At 51.9% G+C, this 22,538-nt stretch overlaps 1 protein-coding gene across 7 annotated transcripts in view; it reads left to right on the plus strand.

Moving 5' to 3' along the window:
• PDE4A (phosphodiesterase 4A) overlaps nucleotides 1-14,160 on the plus strand; it is a 35,626-nt gene extending 21,466 nt beyond the window's left edge. For 6 of the 7 annotated variants that reach the window (XM_064280637.1, XM_064280638.1, XM_064280635.1 and 3 more), the window contains 13 exons: nucleotides 144-180; nucleotides 282-352; nucleotides 995-1,044; nucleotides 1,241-1,353; nucleotides 4,548-4,641; nucleotides 6,880-7,106; nucleotides 7,915-8,013; nucleotides 8,108-8,272; nucleotides 8,746-8,845; nucleotides 8,931-9,085; nucleotides 9,259-9,381; nucleotides 9,741-9,923; nucleotides 12,910-14,160. In XM_064280637.1, the coding sequence (XP_064136707.1) occupies nucleotides 144-180; nucleotides 282-352; nucleotides 995-1,044; nucleotides 1,241-1,353; nucleotides 4,548-4,641; nucleotides 6,880-7,106; nucleotides 7,915-8,013; nucleotides 8,108-8,272; nucleotides 8,746-8,845; nucleotides 8,931-9,085; nucleotides 9,259-9,381; nucleotides 9,741-9,923; nucleotides 12,910-13,665 (2,173 nt within the window). In that variant the 3' untranslated portion in view covers nucleotides 13,666-14,160. Of the gene's footprint in view, nucleotides 1-143; nucleotides 181-281; nucleotides 353-994; nucleotides 1,045-1,240; nucleotides 1,354-3,148; nucleotides 3,230-4,547; nucleotides 4,642-6,879; nucleotides 7,107-7,914; nucleotides 8,014-8,107; nucleotides 8,273-8,745; nucleotides 8,846-8,930; nucleotides 9,086-9,258; nucleotides 9,382-9,740; nucleotides 9,924-12,909 lie in introns of those variants that run through there. The other variant, XM_064280639.1, reaches the window with a different exon arrangement.
• Nucleotides 14,161-22,538: the final 8,378 nt, after the last annotated feature.

Consider the following 22,538-nt stretch of genomic DNA (forward strand, 5'->3'; position numbering starts at 1 on the left):
CCCACCCCAAAATTCCTTGCCCTGCCCACAAGCCACCCTCCCTGCCCCACACTGTCTACCCACAGAGTCACTTTTCTGGCTCCCCCGGCCCCTGGGGGTTCCTGCTGAGGGGTGCCCTGACCTGTCTTTGCCCTTAATTTCAGGCATGCTGAAGATCTCATCGTAACACCCTTTGCCCAGGTGAGAACCCTACCCGTTCTCCCCTGTACTGAGGGGAAAGGGGCGCAGCCCCAGCCACCCCTCTGCCTGACACCTTGCCTCACTGCCCCTCCCTGTCCCAGGTGCTGGCCAGTCTCCGGAGTGTTCGCAGCAACTTCTCGCTCCTGACCAATGTGCCCATTCCCAGCAACAAGTAAGTCGAGGCTGGAGGGCAACACCCACGATCATGAGGCCAGGCCCAACTCTCGGGCCTGCTGTGCAGCCTCAACTCAAGCAAGCACCTGACGTCTCTGAGCCTCTGTTCAGGCCTCCCTCTGAGACTGATGAGCCACTGTGGTTCGAGAGCCTGAGGCCCAGAAGCTTTTATAAAGAAAGAATGAAGGATTGGATGCTGGGGGGTGAGGCCATGGGTGGCAAGGCACCCCTGCCCTGGCCCATTCCTGGCCCTGATGTTGATTTGCCAGGCAAATGGTGAGAACTACTGGCCCCTCTGGGGAGGGGAAAACAGAGCCATTCTTAGACCTCGAGGAGTAGGGGGTCGCAGTCAAGGGAACAGAGACTTTGGAGTTACGGGCCCTGACCTTGCTACTGATCAGCCAAGTCACCCTGAGGAGGTTGTTTCACCTCCCTGAGCCTCAGTTTCCTCATCTGTAAAATGGGCTCTTGAGTTCAGTGAGAGGCTCACAGATGGTACATGGCAGCATGCTTGGGATGCAGGAACACTGGGCAAGAGGAAAACTGGCACTGCCCTGGGTTTTCAGAGGGTGGATCATGGCAGGTGGAGAGACAGAGATGTGGGGGGCCCAGGCTGACACTGGGGTGCATTTCTCTGCAGGCGGTCACCGCTTGGCGGTCCACCCCCTGTCTGCAAGGCCACACTGTCAGGTAGTTAAGCCTAGCGGGTGGGAAAGGGCCCCTCTTGCTGCCCCAGAGGGAGGAGGGCTTGTCTTTGCATGGCTGTCCCACCCACTTCCCCAGCACCGCAATCACCTGGGGAGCCCCAACACCATCACCTCACCATCACCGTGGGGCAGGGCTGCTGGGGAGCCTTGCAGTCACAGCCTAGCCACCCCTTACCCAGAGGAGACATGTCAGCAGTTGGCCCGGGAGACGTTGGAGGAACTGGACTGGTGTCTGGAGCAGCTGGAGACCATGCAGACCTACCGCTCTGTCAGCGAGATGGCCTCTCACAAGGTATGCTGACAGGGTGGGGCCAAAAGGGGCGTGACCAGCCCGGGTGGAGCTGGGGCTGGAGGGGTGGGACTTCAGGACTGTAGCTTCTGCAGATACTGACTTCTCCTGGGGCTAGGAGCCTGGAGTGGGGGTGGGTGGGTGTATGTACGTGTGTGCACGTGTGTATGCGTGTGTGTGTGTGTGTACACACAGGAGTTGTACTAGTATGTCTGTTCATGGTCACCATCTCTATTGGGAGGTCCTATGCTTGTGGAGATTGTCTGCAGGAAGTTTCTGTGGCTGTGAGTCTGTGTGGGCGTCAGTTTGTTGGGCCTGTGTTTGTAGTGCTGGGCTGTGTTCAGAGGACCCAGGAGAGGTGGGTGCAGGTGTGTACCTATGGAGGGTAGATGGGTGTGTTGAGTGTGTTGGAGGGCTGTCTGCAGATGTGAGTTGGTCCAGGTGTGAATCTGAGTGTGTATCTATGTCTGTGACTGTGTGTGCATTTGCAGGGCTGCAGGGGAGAGTGTGAGGCTTTCCGTGTACAGCTGTGCAGACTGTGCACTGCACAACCCCAGGGGGCACGACTCAGAGAGGGCAGTAGTGTGAACAATGCTTCCTGGAGTTGTGCCATGTGGTGGCAGCCCTTGTCGGTGGATACCTATCAGGAAATGAGTGTGTCGGTGGGGGTGTCTGTGTTGGGGGTGCTTATGTTTACAGATGGAGGAGGTGTCTGTGTTGGGGGATGCGTATGTCTGTGGACGGAGCGGTATGTCTGTCTTAGGGAGGTGTGTACCTCCGCAGGTGGAGACTTATCTGGGGACATGCAAGTCTGAGGGCAGTTGTGTGCCTGAATGTGACTGTACCTCTGGATGTGGGCCTGAGGGTGTGCTTCTGTGATGGTGCATGTGTGTGTTCGTGTGTGTGTACTTGTGCATCTGTGTGAGTATTCGCTTACAGACTTGTCAGGGCATGTTTATGTCCAAGGGACTATGGGTGTCTGTGTTTGTTTGAGAGTGTGTCTGTGGGTGTGTTGCATACATGTCTGTCAGTGTGTCCAGTGTCTGGGTGTTTGTCCCTAGGTGTGTTTCTCCACGTGTGTCTGGTGTGAGTCTGTGTCTTAGAAGGGGTGTGCCTGAAGGCAGTTGTGTCTCTGTGCTTGAGTGTATTATTGGGCATCAGGATTTATGACTGTGTCTCTGGGTATGTGTGTTAAGTGTAGGGCTGAAAGCATCTGTGTGTGTGTCTGTGTCCATGGGAGCTGTCTCAGGGTGCTTGTGTATCCATGAACATGTGGAGCACCTGGGTGCATGTCTGTTTCTAGTGTGTCCACAGAGGGGGCATGTCTCTGCCTCCCCACCCATCCCCCAGCAGCCCTACCTGGCTCCTGGCCACAGCCTTGGGCTCCAATGCCCCTTTAATGCCCCCCCCCAGCACCACCTGACATCGCATGCAGCCTGCCAGTGCTGCAGTGAGCACGCACGCACACGCACACACACACACACACACACGGGTGCACACACGCAGCCTGAGGTCTCCACAGCCTCCCTCCCGGCACCCCCACCCTGCCTCCTATGGCCAGGGGCCCCTGGCCACCTCCAGCTGCCGCCGTGGGGGGGCCCACCAGGGCCAGGGGCTGGCAGACCATGTAACCAGGGCTGCCACTGGGAGTGCGGAGGGGAAGGGAGCCCCCAGTCCTGCTGGGCCGGCCCAGACCCCTCCGCGGCTCCCTTTTCACTGCCCACCTGCCCAGCAACCCCCTCGACTGTTAACCCAGGACTCCCCAAGCCCAGCCTCTGCATTCGGCAGCCCCGAGCGGGGCTAAGGCTCCAAGATGCCCTTGGTAGATTTCTTCTGCGAGACCTGCTCCAAGCCGTGGCTGGTGGGCTGGTGGGACCAGGTAGGGGAAAGCAGGGGGGAGGATGGGCAAGAAACCCCTCCCGGGCCCTCCCACCTCAGACCCTCCAGCTCCCATGTGGGCTTGTATGTGCAGCTGTGCACGTGTGTGTGACCTGGGGATGAAGCCTGGTGATAGGGTCCGCGTGTGGTCTTGGGCTGGGTGTGGATGGCGGCAGTGGGTGACTGGGGGTGTGGGGCCGTGATTGTGCTCTGTGTTGGGCCATGTTTGTGAGCCCACAGCTGCATGGTTTTTCTGGAGCATGTGACCCCAAGTGTCAGTGATTGCCTTCATGTGTGCACCTTGGTCTGTGTGTCTGTGGCTATGTGAGGCTGTGCAGGACTGTGTAACACCAGGGTCTGTGACAGTGTGTGGTTGTGTGTGTGTGTGTGTGTCTGTACACCCAGGGTCTCTGGCAGCGAGCACCTGTCTTGGTGTGGGTCACATAGGCACACCCCTCCTGCCTCTCTAAGCAGTCTGCTCCTGCTTTATGGGTGCTTCGGCAGAGCTTGGGGGGCGGGGAGCAGATGCCCTTTCTCCTCTCGGCACAATGTCACAGCAGAGGGTTGTGTGAAATGACATGGGGGGACCAGGAGCGGCCCCCAGGCCGGGGTATGGGTGTACTCCATTTGTCTGTGTGTCAGTCCACCTCCCTGAGGTTGGGGGAGAGGGGCTATGATGGGACCCCCCTCCCCTGGGTGGCCAAACTGGGGTTTCCTCAGCTCACTATTCACTCCTGCCCAGCCAAACCTTTTCTCACCAGAGCTTGGATATTGTATTCCCCTCTCAACCAGGGTAGGGGCCGGGGGTGGGGCCAGGAGCCCCAGGGCTTGGGGTCCCTGTCTGGGAAGACCTGGGCCAGGGGTAGCTCTGGGAAGGCAAGGGTTAAGGGGCCTTGGCCTGTCTGCCTTCCCCCCCAGCTCAGCAGCTGGTTGGAGGGGGAGTTGCTAAGGAGACTCCCATCACCATGGTGACGGTATTCTCCTGATACCCCATTGGCTCCCTGGTAGGCAGGCGCCCCTCCTCTCCACAGGTGCCCCTCAGGATTCTCCTTGTGGGTGGGGGAACCCCTGTTTCCTCAGGCAGGGAGGGGGATGCTGAAATCCTGACTCCCCAAGCCTGGGGACCCCCATCCAGAGCTGGGGAGAAGAGGAGGGGCTGGCCCCTCCCCTCTAGCAGCCTGGTAGGGGCTCTGCTGGCTGAGCAGAGAAAGAGGAGGGGCTCGTGAGGTCTTCAGGAGTATCCTGGGAGGGCTGCCCCCACCGGCCATGACCCCCCATCATCCCTTCCTTCTTGTCTCTTTCACTTCACTTCACCTTAGTTCAAGAGGATGCTAAACCGTGAGCTCACACACCTGTCAGAAATGAGCAGGTCAGGAAACCAGGTCTCTGAGTACATCTCCACAACATTCCTGGGTGAGTGACAAGTGGCAGGGGAGGGGGCCCTCCTGGGCTAGAGAGGGCCACCCCAGACCCTGGATCCCCTGCCTAGATTTACCTAGGGACTTGACTCATAACTCCCTGAAGGTCAAAGTCACCAAGTGCAAGAGCTCCCATACTCATGATGCCCCCTAACTCAGTGGGACCTCAACTTTTATAAACCCCTACATTTTAAAATAGCTCCAAGCTGAAAAACCCCTCCAGACTCAGCGCAACCCCAAACTCAATATAACTCTTTAAGACCTCAAGAAACCCCCAAACTCAAACAGAATTCCTAAACTTCAAAAAGCCTCCAAGCTGAAAAGGCCCCCAAACTCAGTAGAACCCAAAATTCAATCGATTGTCCAAATTTGGATTGGCCCCCCAAATTCAAAAGAGATGCTCAAACTTAGTAAGTAGGGTTCTCAAACCTAAGAGAACCTCTTCACTTAAGAGCCCACAAAAGACCCCCAAACGTTAAAAAACCTCCAAGCTGAAAAACAACAACAAAAAAAAGGCAAACCTGCTGCCTTGAGTCAGTTCTGACTCACAGGGACACTATAGGACAGAGTAGAACTGCCCCGTAGAGTTTCCAAGGCTATAAATCTTTATGGTTGCAGACTGCCACATTTTTCTCCTGTGGAGTGGCGGGTGGATTCAAACTGCCTATGTTTTGATTGGCAGCTGAGCATTTAACCACCGTGCTACCAGGGCTCCTCCTTCCAAGCTGAAAGCCCCCCAAAGTCCCAAAACTTGGAATGACATCCCAAACTCAGAGGATCCCAAATTTTAGACACCCAAACTCAGTAAGATTTTCAAGCTTAAGAACCTGTGATAGATTCCCCCAACTTAGGAAAATTTTCTAACTCAATGAAACCCAAAATAGAGTAACTCATGGTACCTCCTGAGTTTAAGGGGACCTCACAGTCATCCTAACCTCTGAACCCAAGAGCCCCCAAGCTAAGGGTATATCCCAAACTCAGGATAGTCTCACTCTTATGACTTAATTTATTACAAAAAAAAAAAAGAAAACCCATTGCCATCAAGTCGATTTCGACTCATAGTGACCCTATAGGACAGAGTAGAACTGCCCCATAGGTGCCCTGGTGGCAAAGTGGTTAAAAAGCTTAGGCTGGTAACCAAAACGTTGGGAGTCCGAATCCACCAGCCACTCCTTGGAAACCCTATGGGGGAGCTCTACTCTGCCTTTTAGGGTCCCTATGAGTCCAAATCGACTCAACAGCACACAACAACAGTCTTTATGGAAGGAGACTGCCACATCTTTCTCCCATGGAGCGGCTGATGGTTTCAAACTGCCAACCTTTTGGTTAGCAGCCAAGTGCTTAACTACTGTGCCACTAGGGCTCCTTTACTCACCCTCCTGTTGCCATCAAGTTGATTCTGACTCATAGCGACTCTATAGGACAGAAAAGAACTGCCCCATAGGATTTCTGAAGAACGGCTGGTGGATTTGAACTGCCAACCTTTTGGTTAGCAGCCGTAGCTCTCCACCACTGCACCACCTGGGCTCCAGTTTCTCACCAAAGCTTCCTAATTCAGGAGAACCCCCACAAATTCAAGAGAGGGGTTCATGGGGGTATGGTGTGCCTAGCGTTCTGAGGATCCAGCCAATGGGAGTGTGGCATGCAAATGACCTTCATTAGGCCATTGCCATTGACTGGGAGCCCCAGGTCACAATGGGTGGCCCTGGCTGGGCTCTGGAAACCCTTGAAAGCTCAGGAAAGGTGCTCCTGGGGCTGGCCCCCAGGCAGGCTGTGCCATGGTGCCAAGGGGGGGGCCCATGGAGCCAGAAACCACCCCTACCCTCTCCCTCCTCCCATCACTGCCGCCCCCCACCAGCACTCTGGGCCACCATGGGGGCGCCTTCACCACCCAAGAAGGCCCTCTGGCCATCCGGGGCAGGCAGCGGCAACCCCTGGCATCCCCATCCCACTTCCTGACTTCCCACACCACCCCCCTCCCAAACCTAGTGGTCGGACTGGGGACTCCCCACAACCCCGGGCTGGCCCAGGGGCCACCACTCCAGCCCACGACATCCCAGAAGAATTCCTACCCCGCCTATGGCTTCCAGTCTCTGAGTAGCCGGCGGCATGATGTTCGGAAGGGGTCTGTCCTCTCTGGTGAGGCTTCCCAGGGTGTGATGGGGGCTGAGGACCAGTGGAGGGAGCCTGGGCAGTTCTCAAGCTTGCCCCTTGGCCTGGCTTCCTTCTGCAGACAAGCAGAACGAAGTAGAGATCCTATCACCCACGATGAAGGAGCGAGAGAAACAGCACGCACCGCGGCAGCAGCGACCCCCCCAGCACCCCCCGCCCCCTGTGCCGCAGTTCCAGCCCATGTCTCAGATCACGGGCGTCAAGAAACTGATGCACAGCAGCGGCCTGAACAGCGCCAGCATCCCCCGCTTTGGGGTGAAGACTGATCAAGAGGAGCTCTTAGCCCACGTGGGTGGGGCCTGGAGGGGGCTGGCTGGAGAGCAGGAGCCAGGGTTTCCTGGGGTCCAAAGAAATATTGGGATTTGGGTCAAGTCTGAAGTCGGGTTCCCTAGAAACAGCCTGAGCTGAGGATAGGATACCTGCTTTATTAGGAGAGAGGATAGGAAGGAGCGGAGCAAGCGTAGGTGGTGCAGTCGGTTAATATGCTCACCGCTAACTGAAAGCTTGGTGGATCGAGTCCACCCAGAGGCACCTCGGAAGAAAGGCCTGGTGATCTACTTCTGAATACCAGCCACTGAAAACACTACAGAGGACAGTTGTACTTTGACCAGTGGGGTCACCATGAGTTGGAATCAACTCAGGATTTTGGGAAGACATAGAAAGTAAGACCGTGTTTCTTTCTTCAGGGGCTCATGAGTAATTTAGCTTAGAGGCTGAGCTGTGCTTGGGGGTCAGCCGAGCTGGGTTCACATCCCAGCTTTGCCACTTATGAGCTATAAGATCTTGGGTTAAGTTGCTTCACTGCTCTGAGCCTTAGTTCCCTCACTTGCCAAATGAGATCAAGTGCTTAGCACAGTGTGTGGCAAGTAATAACACTCAGTAGACAGCAGCTGGGATCACTGTGTTGTTATCCAGCCCCGTAGGACATGGGTGGTCAATTCTATGCTGAGCACACCAGCTGCTGGGCGGGCATAATGTGCTACCCACAGACAGCGTTAGTTCTAAGAGCTCCAAAGTCCTAGGAAAGGGTCTAGGAGGCCAGGTCACCTTCTCTGGGGCTCGGATGCTCCTGACCTCTATCCTCCATCCCCTCCAGGAGCTGGAGAACCTGAATAAGTGGGGCCTGAACATCTTCCGTGTGTCGGACTACGCCGGAGGCCGCTCCCTCAGCTGCATCATCTACACGATTTTTCAGGTGGCGGGGGCTAAAGGGCGTGAGCTGTGATGAAGGGGGCAGGGCGGGATTTGAGGGCCAGCAGGGGTCACCACTCCGCCTTGCCTGCCCTCAGGAGCGGGACCTGCTGAAGAAGTTCCGCATCCCGGTGGACACCATGGTGACATACATGCTGACGCTGGAGGACCACTACCATGCAGACGTGGCCTACCACAACAGCCTGCATGCGGCTGACGTGCTGCAGTCCACCCATGTGCTTCTGGCCACACCTGCACTGGACGTGAGCACTGGCCACCTGGCCCCAGCCACCTCCCCTGTGTCTCCCCAATCCACCTCTCTCCCTGGGAACCAATCTCTGATGTCCTTTACCTTTCTGACCTCCATCTCTCTTTCATTTGGCTCTTCTATTTGATCCTCGTCCTCAGACCCCATCTGGCTCCCCATCTCTCTGACCCCCTCATCCCTACCTGACCCCCACCTCTCTGACCCCCTCCCTCCTCCCTGACCCCCTGCTCTCTGACCCCCTTCTCCCTCCCTGATCTCCACCCATCTCTCTGACCCCCTCCTCCCTCCCTGACCCCCATCCCTCTGACCCCCTCCTCCCTCCATGACCCCCATTTCTCTGACCCCCTACTTCCTCCCTGGCCTCCATCTGTCTGTCTGCCTCCTCCATCCCTTACCCCCATCCCTGTGACTCCCACCTGACTCTCTGACCCCCATCTTTCTGACCTCTCTCTCTCTCTCTGCCCCCAGGCCGTGTTCACAGACCTAGAGATTCTCGCCGCCCTCTTTGCGGCTGCCATCCACGATGTGGACCACCCTGGGGTCTCCAACCAGTTCCTCATCAACACCAGTGAGTGGCCCCTGTAGGGGCCGGGCTGGCGGGGTCGGGCAGGGCTCCTGGTGGGCCCTCCCCTGATCGCGGGCCTGGGCTGCAGATTCGGAGCTGGCACTCATGTACAACGATGAGTCGGTGCTCGAGAACCACCACCTGGCTGTGGGCTTCAAGCTGCTGCAGGACGACAACTGCGACATCTTCCAGAACCTCAGCAAGCGCCAGCGGCAGAGCCTGCGGAAGATGGTCATCGACATGGTGGGCGGAATGGGGGCGGGGCCCGCGGGAAAGGGGACTGAGGGAGGGGCAGGCCAGAGCCTCACAGGAGCCCCCTGAAGGTGGGAGGACCGGGCCTGGGTGGGAAGGCGGATTCTGCACAAGGCCCTGGTTCAGCTTCAGCCGCCCCAGTAACCCTGCCCCCTTGTCCCTAGGTGCTGGCCACAGACATGTCCAAGCACATGACCCTCCTGGCTGACCTGAAGACCATGGTGGAGACCAAGAAAGTGACCAGCTCAGGGGTCCTCCTGCTGGACAACTACTCTGACCGAATCCAGGTGGAGTACCCTACCCCAATAAGGAGACTGGACCTTGTCCACTCCCCTCACCCCTATCCATCTGGGCTGCTGCTCCTATCCCAGTCTCTGTCATGTCTCTTCCATCTCCCCATACTGTGTCTCTGGTTTTCTCTGCTCCCCCATCTTCTATTCCCATCTCTCCTTTTATATCCCCCATTTTCCCTCTCTCCCCCAGCTCCCCCTTCCCATCTCCCCCACCTTGCACCACACCTCTCCCTCCTACTCTCTCTTTCCTTCTCTCCCCACTCCCTCTCCCCTAGGTGGGTGGTAAGGAAGCCCCAAGGCCCCAGACTGGGCCAGGGACATGACCTCTGAAGGCCCCTGCCTACTCGGCGCAGGTCCTTCGGAACATGGTGCACTGTGCCGACCTCAGCAACCCCACCAAGCCGCTGGAGCTATACCGCCAGTGGACAGACCGCATCATGGCGGAGTTCTTTCAGCAGGGGGACCGGGAGCGTGAGCGCGGCATGGAGATCAGCCCCATGTGTGACAAGCACACGGCCTCCGTGGAGAAGTCCCAGGTACGACGGGGCAGTGGGTGGAAGGGAGCAGAAAGGCCTCCCCACCCCATCCTGGCCTGGCCTAGAGCTCTGGGACCTGGGAAATCCTCACCTGCTTCTCCACAGCATCAAGTTTTTCTCTTTTTTACCCTTTTCTGTCTTGATGGAAAGTATGCCACAATTTTTTCTCCACAGGACAACCAAACTGAGCCTCAGGACTCAAATTTGTAGACTTGCTCTCAGTTCTTACTCATTTGCAGCAATCACCATAACAATGATGATACTTGCCTGACTCTAATTTGCAAACTTTATGTTGTTTTAGCATCAGTGTCCCAGTGATATGGCCAAATGTTGTCAGGTGCCCTTGAGCCACCTCTAAGTCATGGCAACCCCATGCACAACAAACAGGATTGGATCGATGTGGTCCATAGAGTTTTCACTAGTTGAGTTTTGGAAATAGACTCCCAGGCCTTTCTTCCTAGTTCATGTTAGTCTGGAATCTGCTGAAACCTAGCATCACAGCAATATGCAAGCCTCTACTGACAGACAAACGAGTGATGGCTGCACTTGCCAAAAAAAAAAAAAAAAAAGTTGCCGTCAAGTCGATTTGTGTGTCAGAGCAGAACGGTGGTCCAGAGGGTTCTCAATGGCTGATTTTTTGGAAGTAGATCACAAGGACTTTGTTCTGAGGTGCCTGTGGGTAGACTCGAACCACAACCTTTTGGTTAGTAGCCAAGTGCATTAACTGTTTACCCCACCCAGAGACTAATACTGTCCTTGATTTTCAGTGGATTTCAAAATGAGGTGCAATGACTTGTCCTGTATCAAGAGATACAGGAACACAAACTTGTTGTAAAAGACTTAACTCTAAAGTGAGAACGTGACAGCTTCTCACCCTCCTCTCTTCCAGTCTCCTTGGTGAGATTCAGCCTTCTCGCTTTGGTATGTATGTCCTTCCAGACCAGGGTTTCCCAGCATCGGCGCAGTGCTGACACCTGGAGCTCAATTATTCTCTGTGGTGGGGCCATCCTGTGCATTGCAGGGTGTTGAGCAGCATCCCTGTCCACCACCCCCTAGATGCCAGGAGCACTGCTCTCCTCCAGTTGTGACAACCAAAGTTATCTCCAGACATTGCCAAATGTCCCCTAGGTGGAAAAATTACCCCGTAATCCCCAGCCAACCCCATTGAGAACCAGTGTTCTATATGTTTTATACAATTATATCCATAGGCAACTCAGTAGCAATAGTTCGTGTGTTTAGTTTTTTTTTAAACTATTATTTGTATCGATATATACCTATTTGTATACAGCTCGCTTTAATCTCCCAGCAATGACTTGCAGGTATTTCCAATATATTACACATAGATTTAGTCCACCCTTTTTTGTTGCTATATAGTATTCCAGTAGATATAAATAGATGATGGTTTATTTAGGCATTCCCTTGTTGGTGAACATTTAGCTTTTTAGCTGTTAGGAATTCACAGTGACTTACACAACATAAAGCTTTATTTTTTTTTTTCTTTCATGTAAGAAACGTCTGTTGTTGTTGTTGTAGTTATTTGCTGTCAAGTTGATTCTGACTCATGGCGACCCCATGGGTGCAGAGTAGAACTGCTTCATAGGGTTTTCAAGGCTGTAACCTTTTGGGAGCAGATTCCCAGGCCTGTCTTCCAAGTTGCCACTGGGTGGGTTTGAACTATCACCCTTTCAGCTAGTAGTTGAGAGCTTAACCATCTGTGCCACCCAGGGACTCCAAGAAGAATCTAGAGAAAGGGAATCTGGTGCAGGGACATAGGCTCCACAGGCACCAAAAGCCTTTGGTCTTTCTGTTCCATCACCTGAAGTGTGGGGCTTCCATTTTGGGGATGCTGTTGAATTGATTCTGACTCCTAGGGACCCTATAGGACAGAGTAGAACTGCTCCATAGGGTTTCCAAGGCTGTTATCTTTACAGAAGCAGACTGCCACATCGTTCCCCCAGGGAGCAGCTGGTGGGTTTGAACCACTGACTTTTTGGTTAGCCGCCAAGTGCTCAATCGCTGCGTCACCAGGGCGCCTCGTCATAGGCACAGATGCTGTCAATTCTGGTTACTTTTCAGGGAGGAATGGCCAATGCCAACTGAGGCAGCCCCAGCATCTTCCATCCATAGATGGTCACATGGCCATGCTCTCTTTGCAGGGGAGACTGGAAAAGAGAGTTTTCAGCTGAATGCATTATCTCCTCAAGAACAGAGTTCCGTGAATAAGGAGGGAAGGGAGCAGAACAGGATCTCAAATTCTCATGGAATCCAGATTTTCTGGAACCATGGAGGATGGATGAACTCCCAAAACTCTTGTCCTGAGATAATCTTTAAACCATAAACCAAAAATATCCCCTGAAGTCTAATAGTTTAGCTTAACTAGTAAAAAATGTCTGCCTTGAGCATTATGCTCTTTTAAGAACTGTCTGTATGGGATCGAATTGACAACAACAACTCAAAAGATTAGATGGGAACCCTAGAGGTCAGTGAGTTTATATTAACGGGGGAGGAACAACTCAGAAACGGAGGGTGAAAATGGTGGCGCAGCTCAAAAAATGTAATCAGTATCACTGAGTCGTACCTGTAGAAATTGTTGAATTGGTATATGTTCTGCTGTGTATATTTTCAACAACAAAAATAAATAAAATATGTAGGGAGGGAAAAAAGGGAAGGGGAAGTCAGGGTGTTAGCCAGCCGTCTGCCATGAGGTTTCATTTTCACCATAACCTGTAATAATGAGCACCTTTAATGTACCATGATTTACAACAAAACTAATTGCCCATCCATGTACATATTGAGGTGTTTCCAGTTTTTGTTTATATTCTCATTTTTTTTTTTCTTACTTGTGCAAGAGCTTTGGTGGATCTGGAGAAGTAAAATTGCTGGGTCAAGTGGTACAAATGTCTTTTTTCATTTTTGTAGATCTCACAGTGTGGTGGTGCCATCTGCACCAGGAGGCAACGTGTTGATGCTCTTTCTTCTTCCCCAGGTGGGTTTCATTGACTATATCGTGCACCCGCTGTGGGAGACATGGGCTGACCTGGTCCACCCAGATGCCCAGGAGATCCTGGACACACTGGAGGACAATCGGGACTGGTACTACAGCGCCATTCGGCAGAGCCCTTCACCACCGCCGGAGGAGGAGCCTGGGGGGCCAGGCCACCCACCCCCACCTGATAAGTTCCAGTTTGAGTTGACTCTGGAGGAGGAAGAGGAGGAGGAGGTGACCACAGCCCAGATAACAGCCACAGCCCAAGATGCGTCCACAGTGCAAGAACTGTCCTTGGCCCAAAAAGTGCCCATCACAGCCAAGGACACATCTGTCATAGCCCCGGCTGCATCCCCAGCTGAGAAGCTGTTGGAGGTCAAGGGCCAGGACCCATCCACAGAGGTAGAGATAGAGGAAGTGTATTTGACACGGCTGGCAGACCCAGCCGAGAATGGGTCTATGACGCAGGACCAGTCCACGTCCCAGGACACATCTGTGGCTCTGGATGCTGTAAGCTGCAGCAGCCCCCCTGTCCTGTTCCCTGAAAGCCCCCCTCTGTCTGCCTTGAGGACCCCACCCCCTGAAGAGGAGGCCCCGGGCCTCCTGGGCCTCCCCTCCACGGCGGCCGAGGTGGGGGCCCAAAGGGAGCATCAGGCTGCCAAGAGGTCGTGCAGTGTGTGCACTGGGACATCCAGCCAGGATCCAGCCACATTGCCAGCTCCCAGCGAGTGGGGGGCAGGTGGAGGCCCTACCTGAGCCCCAGCCCCCAGACCCTGTTGCCCTCCCTGCCCGCCTCCACCATCACTCCCGGACCACCTCCTCTGCTGCCTCAAAAACTCTTGGGCCTGAGAAAAAAGAAAACAGAAAAGTGGCTTTTTTTCTCTTTTCTTTTTTTCCCCTTTTTCCCCACCCCCACCCATGGGGCCTTTTTTTGGAGGTGGGGGCTGGGGAACGAGGGGCTGAGGTCTGGGAAGGGGTTTTATTTTTTGAATTTTAATTGTTACGTTTTTAGAAAAAGAAAAAGAAAAAAAAAAAAAACCTGAAGGAAACACAGTAACTGTAGATGCGCCTATTCCGGGCTCCCTTTTCCACCCCCATGCCCCTTCCCCCCAGGTTCCAGGCTCAGTCTTCCTGCCTCTTAGCCTGGGCCCAAACCAGGTGGGGAGTCCCTCTGGGCTTTTCTCCTGAATTTGGAAGGGTCTCGAAAACCCAACCAGGAATAGCCATTTTGGGTGGCGCTGGCTGGGGTGGGGGGGGGGGGTTGCTGTGGGAGGCCCCAGCTCCAGCCCCTCCCTGGCTTCCTGCCCCCAGAAGTCTTCCGCTTCATTTTGCACAAACCTGGCAATACTGACCGGGGGGACGGGGTGTGGGGGAGCTGTTCACTTTAGGGGTGAGGGGCCATTTGCACCGCCAGCCTTGGGCCTGAGATTTGGTGAAGGCTTGACCCCCCCCCCGCCACTTGCCACTCCCTTCCCCTTCCGGTTCATTTGGAAGTTTTTCCGTTTTTGTGGGGGTAACTCTGATCCGCATCCCCCCTTCAGCTGCTTCTCCTCTTGTTTCTGCCTTAATGACTCCCGTGGCCACAGGAGATGGGGGGTTGCAGTGGCTCCCAACTGCACCTGGAATGAGGCAGGGCCAGGCCCAGAGCCCCCATCCTGGGCACATCCCCCATCCTTCCCCAGCCCCCTCCAGACTCTGACCCTTCGCCCTAGGAGGAAGCAATAATGGTATACACACACATCCCCCTTCCTGGGCACTCCCTGTCCTAGCACCTGCGTTATTTCTCCTTTGTCCCGTCCCGATGCCTCTCTTGCCCGCCTGCCCCTCTCACCCTGGCTCTTCCCCAGCAATAGGACAGACAGATGCAAGACCACCTTCTCCAAGCCATGGGGGACTGCTTAGAAGGAAAGACCCCCTCTTCTCCCCCCACACCCCTCAGCCTGGCTCTGTAGCTTGGCAAGGCAGGGGCTATCTCTTTCATCGGCCTCCCCCGAGTTCTCAGCACACGGTACTGTAGCCCCCACCCCCCGCCCCCAGCCTAGCCTTCCATCCGTCCATCATACAGGTGAGGAGGGCTCGCTCCCACCCCCACGATGCTGAACAGGGTTTATTTTTGTAGCAAAAGTTTCCCTCTCACCCGGCCACCAGAATGGGCCTTTCCTTTTCCTTTTTTTCTTTTCCTTTCGTACCTGCTCTAAGGTTGGTTTGTAAATTATTCTACAGAGGCAAAAAGGGAAAATAAAATTTGCCCTTCCCTGGCTGCCCCGGTCAGGGGAAGAAGGGAGGGGCCTCCAGAAGGAGAACTTCACTTCCACTCCTGCTGTATTATATAAACTGTACCATAGACCTGGGAAGTTGTGTCACCGGAGGGGCCGAGGGCTGGCTGGGCAGAGCCTGCCCCCTCCCACTTCCCCAGGAGCCTGGGTGACTGGCAAGATGGACTCCCACCCCCAATCAGGGCTCCTCTCCCCAGGGTGGGTGCAGGACCCCCACGAGCTTCTTGTGTGTTGTCTACTTGACGATCAATTGGTCCGTCGATCGATAATCCTTCGATCTTGTCTCCAATTAAACTGAGGCTTTCACTGATCTTCCTGGCTCATGTGGCTTCATTCCCCCTTGTTTCTTGAGGGGCCTCTCTCCTGCACTGTCTGCCTGGTGGTAGGGGGGTTATCTGTCTCTTGCCCTCCCTAAGCAGTTGGAATTGTGACTAGAACTTGAGGTGGGTATGGAGAGCTCAGCTGGAGGTAGTCTCAGGGCCAGGCATGTGCTGGCACAGAGACCCAGGGAGCCATGTGGAGGTGCAGGTCACCCAGCCTTTCAAGTCCAACAGACACGAGTAAGCCTTGCTGGCTGACACAGCTCTGGTTCTTCTGGTACCTAGCAGTGGCCCCAGAAACCTCCAAGGGGCCAGATTGACCATGCCGCCACCATCTGGCTACCAGGTTATGATAAAAGGTCTTAAGCTAAGTTCTGCTGTGCAGATACTAAATTTAATTCACAGGCACAGAAGAATTCATACCTGTAAGTTCCATGAGCTTCCAGCATTCTATCCATTTTGGTGTTGCAACCTTCATGTTACATTAAAAAAAAGTATCCCAAAGGCAGGATGTTTTCTATTTTTGTTTTATTGTTGTAAGGGTTCTGGGTACTTTTGAGCCCTTTTGAGCCCATAAGTGTTATGGAGGGAACCCTGACGGCAACAGTGGTTAAAGCACCCAGTTGCTAACTGAAAGGTCAGCAGTTCGAACCCACCAGTGACTCCGAAGGAGAAAGATGGGGCAGTCTGCTCCCGTAAAGATTGTTGTTGTTAGGTGCATGGAGTCCATTCTGAATTCCAATTCATAGCAACCCTATGTACAGCAGAACAAAACAGTGCCCAGTCCTGTGCCTTCCTCACAGTCGTTGCTATGCTTGAGCCCATGGTTGTAACCACTGTGCCAGTTCATCTCATTGAGGGCTTTCCTCTTTTTTGCTGACCATCTACTTTACCAAGCATGATGTCCTTCCCCAGGGATTGCTCCCTCCTGAGAACATGTCCAAGTATTTGAGATGAAGTCTCGCCATCCTCACTTCTAAGGAACATTCTGGCTATACTTCTTCCAAGACAGATTTGTTCTTCTGGAATCCATGGTATATTCAGTATTCTTCAACAACACCATAATTCAAAGGCATCAATTCTTCTCTGATCTTCCTTATTGATTGTACAGCTTTCCCATGCATACGAGGTGATGGAAAATACCATGGCTTTGGTCAGGTGCATCTCAGTCTTCAAGGTAACATCTTTGCTTTTTAACAATTTAAAGAGGTCTTTTGCAGCAGATTTGCCCAGTGCAGTAACGTCGTTTAATTTCTTGACTGCTGCTTCCATGGATGTTGATTGTGGATCCAAGGAAAATGAAATCCTTGACAACTTCAATATTTTCTCCACTTACCATGATGTTGCTCATTGGTCCAGTTGTGAGGATTTTTGTTTTCTTTATGTTAAGGTGTAATCCATACTGAAGGTTGTAGTCTTCGATCTTCATCAGTAAGTGCTTCAAGTCCTTTTCACTTTCAGCAAGCAAGGTGGTATCATTGGTATATCACAAATTGTTAATGAGTCTTTCTCCAGTTATGATGCCCTGTTCTTAGCATAGTCCAGCTTCTCAGGTTATTTGTTCAGCATACAGATTGAATAAAGATTTCAGCCTTGGAAACCCTATGGGGCAGTCCTACTCTGTCGTACAGGGTCCCTATGAGTCACAATCAACTCTACGACAACGAGGTTTTAAGCCTTATGGATATCAGGCAACCTGAATCGTCCAAATTAATAGCTGGACACAGACCACTCAGGATTCAAACTTTTCCTAATCTGTTCATTCAAGGTTAGGTAGTGAGTCTCAGATATTTTAGCCAATTCACATGTTTGAATACCATTAATTCCACCCATGGGAGCCTATTTTTTTGATCTTTATTAGGCTAATTAACAAACCACTAATTTCCCCAATAAAACATTTCTGGCAGTCATTACGCTAACGAGCAAAACCTCTGGTTTGGATAAAGATATGGACAGCAAAAGGATTTGAATATGGACTTTCTGATGAGAATATTGGCTGCCTCTAGGGTGTAACAAATTAAGACACAGTGCTTAAATGGTGGAATGCGGTCTATAGATTCATAACGTGTGTTCTGAACCAAATGAGGGCAGCTTGCCTGAATCCAAGGCAGGGTCAACTTGCCCACTCTGCCTCCAGGGACTATGGGTTTGGATCCCAGCTCTAGCTGTATGACCTTGGACATGATCTCTCTGAGCTTCAGTTGTGTCATTTACAAAGTAAGGATAACATTAGTCAAGACTTTCAGAGCTGTTGTAGAGCAGCACTGTCCAGTGGAAGTTTCTACCGTGATGGAAGCTTCTGTATCTGCAGTATCCAATATGCAAGCTCTCGAAATGTGGTGAGTACAACAGAGGAGCTGGAGTTGCCATTTTACTTTTTGTAACTACGTGTGGCCAATGGCTTCCATATTGGACGGCGCAGTTGTGGGACTTAAGTGAGAGAGCTGAAGTAGAGGATTTTAAGCATTCAAGGCTCACCTGCTTTACTGTGGCCGTAAAGATTTACGGTAGGTATGACAGCCCAGAGGGCTAGGGGCCAGTGTGGACACAGACTGGAGAAGCAAAGCTGAAAAACTAGGTGGAAGTTTCTAGGGAATCTGAACTTTGTACAAGAGAAGGAGACACATTTTTCCCAAGGGTCTTTCAAAGTGAAGCAGAGCCAGGGGGAAAGGGCGTCGGGCTGGGAGTCAGGAGGCTGCAGGGAATGGCTGCTTGTCCTCAGGCAAGCCTTCTTGCTCCAGGTCTCAGTTTCCCCAAGTGTAAAAGGGCAGGCGTGACATCCCAAACACCTCCTGTCTCAGACAAGCTTCATGTTAGGATGTGGTAACAGACTGAGAATGTAGGTCAAAGGGTGGGGACAGCATGTGACCATCAGCTGGGTCTTTAAAATTCCCCTGGTGGGGAGGTCATCTTTCCTCAGGCAAAGGTGACCTAGGGCACTGGGGTTTAGTGAGGCCTTGAAATCTGAACAGACCAGGGGGACCTGGGGAAGGGGTGGAGTTGGTTCATTCTTGTAAGTTGACACCAGCCACTTGCAGGCTATTTGGTCCTGGCTAAATGTCTCTACCTCTTTCCAGCCTTTTGAGGACTCTGCCTGGGCTGAACTCTTTAGACTATCTCTTTGACTCTCCCCAGCCATCCTTGAGGTATGTACTATCATCAGCTCTATTTTGCAGATGAGGAAACTGAGGCCCAGGCATAGATCTCACGGTGTTATCAGGAGATTCAGGGAAATGAAGTGGGGTCACACTTCATTCACTCAATGACTGCTCGTAGTTAATCCCTGGACAATGATAGTTGCCATTATTACTTTTACTTGTATATTATTGTCACCATTTTACTTGCACAAAACCTTTTAATGTGGGTAGTTTTTCCTCCTCCTTCTTGTTAGGTGCTGTGGAGTCAATTTTGATTTATAGCAACCCCGTGTGACAGAGTAGAACGGCCTCCATAGGGTTTCCTAGGCTGTAATCTTTATGAGAGGAGCCCTAGTGGTACAATGGCTAAAGCACTCAGTTGCTAACCAAAAGCTCTGCAGTTTGAAGCCACCAGCTTCTCCGTGGGAGAAAAGACCTGGCAACATGCTACCATAAAGATTTACAGCCTAGGAGACCCTACGGGGTAGTTCTACGTTGTCCTAGAGGATGGCTATGCAACAACAATCTTTATAGGAACGGATTGCCAGGTCTTTCTCCTGCGGAGCTGCTGAGTGGATTCAAGCCACCAACCTTTCGGTTAGCAGCCAAGCACTTAACCATTGTACCACCAGGGCTGCTTTCCCCCTCCTTAACAGCATAAAAGTATAAGGAAGTGGAAATTAAAACAAGGTGCTCATTTTTCTCCCCCTCAACTATTAGAGGGACCAGTCCCTGGAGAAGGACAGCACGCCTGGTGAAGTAGAGGGTCCGTGAAAAAGATAAAGACCCTCAATGAGATGGATTGACACAGTGGCTGCAACAATGGGCTCAAGCACAATGATTGCGAGGATGGTGCAGGACCAGGCAGTGTTTCTTTCTTTTGTACATAGGGTCACTATGAGTCAGAAGTGACCTGATGGCACCTAACAACAACAACGTTGGCAAAGAATGAAAAGATGAACCGTGTCCCGGGTAGGTGAGGCACTTTTGCAGGTCATTGGTGTTGATGGAAGTTTGCACATACAACTCTCCAGGAGGGCAGTCTGGCAATAGTTATCAAAAACATAACTACCACGCATGTGTTTTGACCCAGCCATTGCATATTTCGTAGCCCTGGTGACACAATGGTTAAGAGTTCAGGTTGCTAACCGAAAGGTCTGCTGTTCAAATCCACAAGCTGCACCTTGGACACCCTATGGGCTGGTTCTACTCTGTCCTATAGGCCACTATGAGTCAGAATTTACTTGATGGCAATTTTTTTTAATTAAATAAAATTTGCTATCTTAACCCATTTTAAGTATACAGTTCAGTGGCATTAATTCATAAGCCATTGCATTTTTAAAATAATTTCTCCTAAAGAAACAATTGGATGAATACCTTAAGATGCAGGTATAAAAATGTCCATTCTAGTGTTTGGTCAGAATAGTGAAGAATTATTAAAGAATTCAGATGTCCAAAATTAGGTCATTATATTATGCTTCACCTGAACGATGCAGCTGCTAAAAACGATGAGACATATCTATATTTACCGAAATGACAAGATGTTCACGTTAAGAAGAACAGGGTACAGAATGTTCTGTATTATACGATCCTACTAAAAAAATATGTGCATAAAAAAGGCAGCTTGTCTGTCAAATGTTAACAGTGGCTCTCTACAGTAGTGGGATTAAAAGAGATTTGTATTTTCTGTACTGTAGTCTTCGGTATTTCTGAATTTTTGCAGTGAGGAAATATTTTATCATCAGGAGGAAGTTATTTTATAATCAGGGGAAAGAAATAATAACCAGGTGGTGTTTGTTATCTGGGAAGCACAAAAGCAAGGTGGATAAGCACACAGACTGGATTCAGTTTGCCTGGGTTCTGGTTCAGACTGTCGGTTAATGGCTGGTTAGTTTGAGCAGGTTACTTTACCCTCCCTGTGCCTTAGTTTCCCTCGCTGTAAAATGCAAGTAATCACAATAGCGCAGACTAACTAGTCGGTTACTAAGTGCCAGGCACTGTTATCGCATTTAATTCTCACAACATCCCTATATCCGTTACCCGTTGCCGTAGAGTAGATTCTGACTCATAGCGACCCTATAGGACAGAATAGAACTGCCCCATAGAGTTTCCAAGGAGTGCCTGTTGCGTTCTAACTGCCGACCTTTTGGTTAGCAGCCGTAGCTTTTAACCACTACGCAGCCAGAGTTTCCAGTAGTAGGTACAATTTTTATAAAAGGGGTCATAGGTTTAGGCAGGGAAGGAGGCAGAGCTGGGAGAGTAAGTCCCCGAGTGCCCCCTAGAGTGGAGCTGAAGAAGTACAACAGGACCAAGAAGGAGAGCACAGGCAGGCAAGATGGGAGGCGTGGCTAGAGCCAGCAGGCGACTTTTTCCGCACAATTATTGGCTGGCATGGTTGTCAGTACACAAGAAAACAGCCAATGAAGGGCGTGGCCGCTTCGCCTTTAGAACCCGAGAACTGAGGGGGCGGGGCGCTGGGGAGCGGCGGGTAGGACGCCCCCGGGCCGGGTGTGGGGACGCTAGCACCGCTACTCTTCCTGAGAGCAACCCCAGGGTTGTTCCGACTTTATTCCGGTGGACTCCGGCATCGTCGCCAGTTCCTGAGAGGGCCGTGACGTCATTCCCCTCTCCCTGAGGAGTCCTCTGGAGTCCTCTCACCTTCCTGAGGAGGACCCCTGGCACCATCTCTTTTTCTTGAGAGTGACACCAGAGTCGTTCTCACTACCTTAGGGGAATCCTGGGGTCATCCACCCTTCCTGAGGAAACTCCGGTGACAATCCCCTTTCCTGATGGAGCCCCAGCTCTCTCAGAGTCCTCAGGAAGGGGGCAGGAAGCCAGAGTTGCCCTCAGGAAGGTGAGAGGACGCCAGGGTCCTCCTCAGGAAAGTGAGGGCACTTTCTAGACCCCACCTCTAGGCCGGATTTGCTCTGAGAAGTGCCCCTCTCCTGATGAGACCCCAGAATCATCCTTCTTTCCTCACGGATCCTTTTTCCTGAAGAGGACCCTGGCACCCTCTCGCCTTCCTGAGACAGGGCCCTGATGTTGTCCCTCCTCTATCCCCTCTTTCTGAGGGAAATCCTGTTGGCTCCATTTGAGACAGACCCCTACAAGAACTTTGGTTGTCCCAAAGCCCTCTCCTGTGCTCTGCTGCCCCCCTTTTGGGGAACCGAAGTGGGGAGGGAGTGAAACTAGCTGATAAAGGAACTCACCATGTCACATGAGAAATCATTTAAGGAACTGGGGCTGTTCCTCCTAAAATAGGAGCTGCAGGAAGGGTCTAAAGCTGGCTTAAAATATTTGTCAAGTGCTTCTCACAGTTCTTGACATCCTCACCAGCTCCTTATCCAGTGATTGGATGTTACATGGAAGAGGTATTACTTTGTTCCATGAAGTCCCAAAGCATCTGATGGTAACAGTTACAAGGACATAGAAAGGGCTTCATTGTGTTGAGCTGAAATCTTGACAGGCTACTCTTCCACAGAGTTAGCAAAATCCACACCCTTGGTGAAGCCTCTGGAAGACCAAGCCAATTTAATTCAATCAGGCAAATGTTTAGTACATCCATTGTGTCCAAGAATTTGTCTACTTAGTAATGTTGAAATATTTGTGAAGCTCCTATTGTGTACCAGAGTTCTAGGCATGAAAATATAATGCTGAACAAGACAGAATGAGAATAGAAGAATAACTTACAAACATAAGGTTGACAAATACATTGTTTATGACATTTGCAAGGTACTTTTTTCTAGAGCACTTGTCAGGGTTTGTGGTTATACATAAAGGAACAACTATACAAATGTTTCCCCTAGTTGACTGTAATCTCCAGGAGGACAGAAACCATGTGTTCTGCTCCCAATTTTATCAGTACAGTGGAACATGGTACACATTGGAGTGTTTAT

This window comes from Loxodonta africana, chromosome 3 (genome assembly GCF_030014295.1).
Source record: "Loxodonta africana isolate mLoxAfr1 chromosome 3, mLoxAfr1.hap2, whole genome shotgun sequence".
Classification (NCBI taxonomy): Eukaryota; Metazoa; Chordata; class Mammalia; order Proboscidea; family Elephantidae; genus Loxodonta; species Loxodonta africana.